At 37.8% G+C, this 9098-nt stretch overlaps 1 protein-coding gene across 1 annotated transcript; it reads right to left on the minus strand.

Moving 5' to 3' along the window:
- Positions 1 to 107: 107 nt before the first annotated feature.
- LOC144440303 (AAC-rich mRNA clone AAC4 protein-like) lies at positions 108 to 2593 on the minus strand. Its single transcript, XM_078129664.1, has 3 exons — positions 2076 to 2593; positions 1162 to 1367; positions 108 to 613 (listed from the first exon to the last, which is right to left on the minus strand). Exons 1-3 carry the CDS (start codon positions 2285 to 2287, stop codon positions 393 to 395), a joined length of 639 nt encoding a protein of 212 aa, XP_077985790.1. The 5' UTR covers positions 2288 to 2593; the 3' UTR covers positions 108 to 392.
- Between the last annotated feature and the right edge of the window lie 6505 nt (positions 2594 to 9098).

Below are 9098 nucleotides of genomic sequence, written 5' to 3' on the forward strand. Positions count from 1 at the left end.
AATAAACCAGCAATCTCACTTTCAAAAATTAATATACACTTTGAAATCTTATCGAAATATGGTATTTATTCATAGTATGCGTAAGTTATGTTATAGCAACTATTTTATGTTTAAGTTAAACATCCATCAAACATATTGAAAAAGTGTTATCAATGTTTATATTTTTACAAAATCATGCTAAAATTAATATTGAAATAATAAGAATACAAATTAAAAGATATGAGAAATAAACGGTAGTACTATAATAACATGTTCACATGTATATATACAAAAGGATTTAGTTGAACAATAAGATGAAAGTTTATTCTTTTATTCAAGTTCGTTTTTAATACAGTTAGATTCCTTCTACAAGCGTACATTGGTGGCGCCATAATCCTAGCTGTAGTGCCGGGCTAGGCTCGTCCTCGCGAAGATCGTTTAGTTTTCCCGTTGCTAAATATCGTCGACTTTCTATTGGCAGTTGTTATCAATACGATTGTATTGGATGTGACGTCATTTGGCAAATTCTTGTACGTCTTTGCGATAATGTTGGCGACATGAGAAGAGGAGGCCCACACATGTAAAATTTGTTTAGACCAATTCTCCAATGAATTCCTGCTGGCGTTGATGACACCTGGCAAGGGAAAGCACATACAGTTAAATTTCACCTAATGATGTAAAAGTTGTGCGTCAACAATTTTCCCAACTTCTCTCTAGTAATGTAACACAAATAGACTTCTTCAGTTGCCTTTGCCTCAAATACATGAGGAAAACAGATATATCGCACACGCGACCACCGCGCCGTGCACCGTGTACATGCACAGACATACTAGTAGACACACACACATACATACATACATACATACATACATACATACATACATACATACATACACACACACACATACACACACACACATACATACATACATACATACATACATACATACATACATACATACATACATACATACATACATACATACATATGCACGCACACACCTACGCTTGCCTACAAGCATACACACGTCTGAATTCGATCCAAAATCAAATAAAAGTACTCCATGTATCAATAGACCTAATGAATCGGGAACAGTAACAAAAATCAAATTTGTGAAATCCATATGCGCAATTTCAGCATCCCAAACAAAACTAAGACTCAGATATTAAACATTTATTTACCATTCAGCTTCTTTCTCAGCAGTTTCTCGGCATCCTCAGCCTCATAATGACCTTTGTACTTCATCGCCCTGGTAACAGACACGCCTAATTTGCTACCATACAACGTACACACATAATCTGTGATTGATCCACCGTATGGGAAATAACTCACTTCCATCTCTGTTTTCAGCAGCTCTGCTCCAAAACACCGTTTTAGTAGTTCATAACTGTAATAAATCCAGATACAATTACGTTTCACCGACGGCAAAATGACTTTGAGGTACTAAAAAATTTGAAGATTGAAAGGTAGGACACGTGATCACTGGAATGTGATGATAACGTAAATGTGAGCCTCAATCTGATTAAAATCCGATGTAGATGTCGGCTAATCGTTCATTGCTATTTTACCTTCGTTATTTTGCCTGAATTGACCTTCTTGGTACATGTTTACATTTTTAGCCTGATCGCCTCCTCTACGTGTAAACATTTACCAAGAAGGTCAATTCAGGCAAAATAACGAAGGTAAAATAGCAATGAACGATTAGCCGACATCTACATCGGATTTTAATCATATTGGTGTGAGCCTCTGCTTCCAAACTACGTTAACAATGAATCTGTCAGACCTCTAATTAACACAGACAATGTCTAAATTTTGGTATATTTTAACACTTTTCGGTGAATTATATTGCTGGTAGTCTGATAGACAAATAGCATACTCCATTACAGCTAGTGTAGGCTTTAACGAAAATACTCAAAAGACGTGAAACTGAAATGACGATAGTTAACAGATCGCTAGAGATTCTAAATTCTGACACACAAAACAGGGAAAGGCCATCGAGCCGCCCGACTGCTTCATTCGAGACCATTCGTCATTGAACTTCACGTATCATTTTTTTAAATAACTTCTTTCCTTCTTTCTATAATTAATCATTTACCTTAAAACCTCTGATTCAACGGAGTTACCACCCGCATTCGGTTCCTTCCACATTCGTCTTGCATGTTGTGATAACGATGACGTCATCGCAGGGAAAGTTTTCATCGCTTCGTACTCGCAACGTATGATGCCACCTTCGTTGCTAGTAGCAACGTATTTCTGAAACTTGAATATGTTGTGTAGTCTCACCGTGAAATTCTCTCCTATATACATGTTACACGGTGAACTTGATCGCTGTCCGCTATTCAGCAATGAGTTCTTTCCAACAGCGATGTTCCTTCGGCGGACGTGTGGGATGGAACCCACTAAAACTCCGCCGGTGGTGTTTTCTGTGTCCGGCAACTCGTCTAGCGGCGCTGGTCGTCATTTTCGTGGTTTAGGACTGTTCGCTCTTCGATTCTAAGTCTTGCTACATTACTTTGTGCCGCAATAACCCAGGTTTGAGTTGTCTCAACGCACACGTTTACATGTCTCGTAAGTTGTATCGAGCTGGCGATTGCACAAGCTATCGTAGGGTTTCATAGCTACTCCGTGAATGGTGAATGGTCTAAATATAGCGCAGCGGTCATCACTAGCCAATCAAAGTATTGCATGATGATGTCATCAGATCGATATAGCTCTGCTCTGAAAATAATATCCAAGATGAACGTTGGTGGCGCATATGCGCACCTACACATGTTGCATCATGTTCTGAGGATGAATCCTAGTATAGTGTATGTTTATAATTCCCAATACTTGGTCTTGACCTAAATTACTGACTATATTTGTGTTTGTTTGTTTGTTTGTTTGTTTTTTTGTTTGTTTGTTTGTTTGTTTGTTTGTTTGTTACCACGAATGATATAATAGTTTAAGAACGGTATGTTGCATAGCATTACAGTCTTATAATTCTACTAAAACATTGTTTTCCAAATGGTCTCTGTATTGTTTATTTCTTCCTATCAGATGTACAGCCTTTACAGATATTTTGCCTTTTAAAGTTGATTGCAGTTTCCGTATCCACTATTTCTCGTGAGAGTTCACACAATTTTTATGATTTTATTAATTTTTTCTCGAATAAATAAAAACAAGTTCAGGGTCTGCAGTTAAAAGCTAGGTGGGGTAAGATTTGAATTTATTATGATATGGCAAAGACACGTGACCAAACTTATACCTGGATTCAAATGTAAATGGTAAGTTATATGTAAATTGAATGTTAGCCGGCTACACGTTCTCAAATTCGTGGGACGGGATGGGGGCGCTGTTTTTGGGACCCACGCTCAGACTCGGTTCCAACAAGGCCGGGGCCTGAAGCAACACTTCTGGTGAAACCCGAAAATAAGGTTTTAAGTTACTTGTCTTTATTGATGTTATTCCCCTGTTAACAGACACTCTAGAATTGTTGCTTCCTGCCCTTGTTCCAATTGCAACTTGCCAGTGTTGTTTTGATATACGATTATTTCAATGGAATCACACGAGTACCGTTCAAGTGTTCTGTTTACTAAAAGTGTGTCACCTATTCAATCTTATACCCTTTCTGTCAAAATGTTGACTCGGTGTTTGACATGTACTGGATTAGCAGTCCTCTACTGATACTGGAGCTAATATCAAAGTTTCAATCATCCAGTTCCATGTACACCTTGCACATTGTTGATAACATGATGTCAAGCGTAGACAGGTAACACTGTAAACCAAATATAAGTATTAATCCGTGTTCGTTTGTTCGGTCGGTCGGTCGACAAAAAAAAACGAGTTCCACGCACACGTACGCTGAATAGATCTTCGTTGTGGCACAGTCCTTCTATCACAGAGTTACTGTGGTTGTAGTCACAATACTGGTTGAATACTCTAATATTGTTTTTGTCATCATATTGTAATCTTGACAAGTTTGCTAGTACTGTGTTTCTTTTTTCATTGGCGTTTAGCACGATATTGACATGTCTAAAAATTCCCTTGGGGCAAACAGATTTTTAAAAACAATAAACTTCGAAGGCCGTGGATAAAATTGTGTTCCTCTTAGATAAAAACAACATTGTTTTAACACGTGACTACATAACACGCGAGTCCATACATGTGATTTACCAGTATGTAGATGTTTACCCTCCCGTGAATAACACGATTGACACCGTTTTAATCCGCTGTAAAGATGTACAAACGTTAATTAAAGCTATTATTTCGGGTTTCGAGTAATTACTGGCTATGTTGGTACAAACCATAGATCCCTTTCATGTAGGGTCTATTTACAAACATAGACTATAGACCGTTTAGTGGAGGATCTATGCATAGACCTTACTTTCGAGTAGGGTCTATGTATGGTACAAACAACCTTGCTTCCGATAATTCTTAATGAGCTGAATCATGATCACAGACAAGGAAGAAATTTCTCCCTTGTCTGTGATCATGACAGACTATTCAGCATTCAAACTGACAGACTCTTCAGAATTAAAACTGTCTTTTGTTTTTTGAATAAGGAATAACTCTTGTGCTTAGTATCATTAATTGTTCTTGTCTTTTAACATGGACGACTCATATTTATTAAAAGTAGCTATAGATATTACTAAAATACTGTCAACCTGAAACTATCCGAGGCTTTATTACTTACTTTATGTATTACATCAGACCACTTCGTTAGAGGTATTACGTAGACCGTTATCTTAGTTTCGATCTCTGCAGATCACCAGGGTGTAATTAGAACGTTCAAAATGTTAATAACGCCAATTAGTAGCGGATTGTAATTAGTTATTGTCCCTGTGGTGGGTACATAGTGTAGTTTTAAAAGAGTTTTATTTGGCTATTGTTTTAACAGTATCAAGTTTAAATAGCTAGATTTGTAACTGTGTACATTGTATATGTTTGGGAGGGTTGTGACGTATGGGTTGAAATAGTTCCCATTACTTGATTGGTCAAACCACTGTGGTATGATGGAGAGTTATGTTGTCCTGCTTTGTCTACAGGTGTTGTTTCAATTTTCGATTTTCGAGTGTTTTTCTGTACTACTCGAAGCTTCGACACAAAACCTCAAACCAAAACTGTTAATTCAACTGACAAAGGTTTTACACGTATGTAATAGTATTAAAGGAAGAGACATTGTCGACAGTAAAGACTACATTGAAAGATTATCATGGCCTTGTCAGTAGTACATTGTACAAAATTGTCTTCATCGGTCAGTGACCGATCATAGACGTAACTTTCAGAGAAATTCAATTCGCTGCAGGGCTAACAAACTCCAAGTGAAATAGTCAGTTACGTATAAAGTCATTCTCTAAAGTTAACATTTCAATTATTGTGAAGTCACGTGAGATTTCCGGTTCTCTGATTGGTTGATTAAAAAGTTTAGGTGCGGTCAGTTACAATCGTCCTAGTGTATCGACACTGCAGACGAATTCAAGTTACTTCTCAGTTATTACTTTGACACAATTTTGGATACCATATATTTCTACGATCGAGACATGTTAAGCTACATATTGTATACACGTACGTGTACCAACAGATTTTGGTAAAACATGGAAACTTGTATTTTACATTTACGTGTAATAAGGTAGTTAGGTCTTTGTAAATAATAGGGGGAAACCTGTGAGTGATTTGAATGGACAAAAAATGGGTGTCGGCATTCACCTCATTCTTTTGATTGGTGTAATTGATATGGTGTCGGCATTCACCTTTCGTTGATTGGTGGGTTTGATGGGTGTCGGCAATCTTCTGTGGTCACAGTCTTCTGTTCAGAGTCTTCGACTATTTGTGTTTGTTGACTACCAGGGCATAAAAAAACTTCTAAATTAGGTTGTGTTGTTGAATACACCCTGAACCTAATATTGGCTGAATTCCACTAGTCTATCATTCAGGACAATTGCAACTTGCCACTTCTGAGCGAAAAAATACCAGATAAATATATAAGCCAATACAAGAGATTAAAAGGTATAGGGCACAAGTTGAGATTAATTAAAAGATTCTTTTACTCAAGTGACGATACTTCAGTTTTTTACAAAACTTCGATTAAACTATTCTAGTATAATGTTACATGTAATGTTGATACTTGTCTTAGAACTGTGACGTCACAATTGTCATATATCTGGTATTGTTAGTACTGTCGATTAGACGGTAGGTACATACTATTAATAATAAAAGAAATAAGAAATTACGTCAGCAGATCTTTTATAAGCTATTATATACCAGATATGAGTTCTGTCAATTTCAAGAGGTGGTTTAGTATGTTTAGTAAGCTAGAATATTGCAAGTAACTTTTTAAATATGCAGGACACATAACGCCACAAACATACGAACCCAGCTTGTGTGTCTTGACACACAGTCAGAGAAGTCGAAGGTTTCCATCTGCAATTAAGTGTACTTTCTCATCTTATATTTATTAACACTGACCAATGCAAACTAGAATTTCAGTTACCAGGACAACAATCAAGACACACCACATAGACTATACAAACCATACACAAACCTTGCTATTAGGAAGAATGTTTTACCTTCATTGTGACGTCATTGACAGTGGGAAACCACCTATAAGTTGACGTTGTTATTTCATCAACATCACTCAGTAACATGCAATTAGGGCAAACACCAGAGCTCAGACCACATCCAAAACGTGTAAACTGTTTGGCGGTCAGAGACCAGTGATGCTCACAATCCCAGAGGATTTTACTAGTTCCGTCAACCAAGAATTAAGGGGCTATTTGAAATTGATTGTTCTGTCCGAAACAATGTCAATTTTGGCCAATTTAGTTAGAAGGGGGTAGGGAGTTAGGGCCTAACTAAAATAATTTAGGTTTTTTTAATCCTACGTATACATTGAATTATTGATCTCGCCCCTAACCTTTAAGTTATCTAATATCAATGGTATCCAAGTAACGTACAACAAGTCTTTCAATTCATCATCAAATTTAACAATTTGGAAAACTACGTACAAGTCACTGGTGACGTTACTGTACGTAGATGAAATGCCAGCATTTAGATACCTCTTCTATGTACAGATTAATCATGTACTAGTTGAAGTTACTACTATTTATAATAACTTTTGGCCCTGCACATTTTTTACACCAAAATTGATTTTGCCCTGCGCTCGAATAACAGATCGTACATTCACGCCATTTTCGGCCACCAATTGCTCTACAGGTTCAGACATCTGCTGGTTTTATATATTTGATAAAAAAAAACCTTGCTAGCAATAGTCTGTAGAATGGCCTTATGGTTGCGTAACTTTAAACAATACTACCTTCTTTTTTTCCCTTCGTTTTCGTAGTTCAACAAATCTCAGTTATTGTGATTATATAAGACAACACCATTTCCAGTTCTGAGCTGAACAAAACGCTTTTGTATTAGATTTTCGTCTGAAAGATGGTCACAACAATTAGATTTGAAAAGGGTTGTTTATCCAACGTTCGCTTATTGACATCTATTTTGAGGATTATTGTCCATTTTTTGACATTCCTGTTAAAACCATGTTGAGGTGTATAATTTAATTATTTGATGCTGTATAGGTCCACACAATGACACCACACATCTGTGTTACCCAGTATGAAAAGAATATATATTAGGCGGCGAAAAAATTATGTGGTTCTGAATATATTCAATTCGGAGCCTCGGAGAGAGAGAGAGAGAGAGAGAGAGAGAGAGAGAGAGAGAGAGAGAGAGAGAGAGAGAGAGAGAGAGAGAGAGAGAGAGAGAGAGAGAGAGAGAGAGAGAGAGAGAGAGAGAGAGAGAGAGAGAGAGAGACAGAGACAGACAGACAGACAGACAGAGACAGAGAGAGAGACAGAGAGAGAGAGAGACAGAGAGACAGAGAGACAGAGAGAGAGAGAGAGACAGACAGACAGACAGACAGACAGACAGACAGACAACAGACAAGACAGACAGACAGACAGACAGACAGACAGACAGACAGACAGAAAAGGGGCTAAAGTCATGAGTGAACCATGGATAGTCATTGGCTTGTAATGCAACATATTTGCATAATTTAAGAACATTCATAAACATCATCACCGTACCGATAGCTTAGTTACAAGTCACTGTGTGTTAGTCTAGGACCTGCTGGGCTATCCGTCGCTTCGATTCTCAAGATATCTCGTGAGAAGATATCCAAAAGCCACAGATGGCCTCTAGACTACAATGTGTTATCAATATCATGTGAATATTGCCAAATGGCAAATTACAGAAAATATTTTGGCATAAGTTAGAGCAGGGATGTATTAATACATCCATGGAGGCATACTATGAATTGATGACTCTTTAGGTCATAAGTGTTTGCGAAGAGAAAACAACAAAGAATGAGAGAGACAGATAGAAATGTAGGGCGGTCAGAGAAAGGATAGTGTGCAAGATACAACGCGCGTTTCGTACATAGACCAGACAGTGAAGGGGAAACACTCCTCCACTGTATATTGTACCGCCACGCTATATATAGCACTATCAACAATCACAGCGGTGCAGAGAAAGGGGTATAAAGGAAAGAGAGGGTTGGGAAAGGGGGGGGGGGGTGATTGAATCACTTGACGACAGTGGTCATATCAAAGGACATGCACTTGGGTACGGGTAAAGAAATGAAAATGACAAATCTTGGCTTTACATCAACCAATTTCACGGCTGAAAAGAAAACATTACGTAACTATATTGTCTGGTTGGGGGCGTAGCAGATTTAACATACACTGATTGGTCGAGAAAAGTGGGTGGTCAAGGGGTCATTCGAACGATCGAACGAATGTTAATGTCTGCGCACTTTAGATACTGACAGTGCAAATATTCAAAACCAGACACATTTGAAATTTTCCACAATTTTTCTCCCGCTCGCTAGAACTCACGACCATGCTTCATGTTTGAAATTGACATACTTTTACTTTCAATTACCATGCATCAAACACGCGTCAAACGCTGGTTTATTCGATGGACGAATCCATTTCCAACATCTCGCAGAGAAAGAGCGAGTGAGTTGAACCTTTGACCTCGAGCGCGACAACAGGGACCTTTCATATCAACTAATGTTTATCAGTGTGAAAATACGGATAGAATACACAAATATTTGTTTGCTTAACGTGTTAGTTGTCAC

The sequence above is a fragment of the Glandiceps talaboti genome, chromosome 9 (genome assembly GCF_964340395.1).
Source record: "Glandiceps talaboti chromosome 9, keGlaTala1.1, whole genome shotgun sequence".
NCBI lineage: Eukaryota > Metazoa > Hemichordata > Enteropneusta > Spengelidae > Glandiceps > Glandiceps talaboti.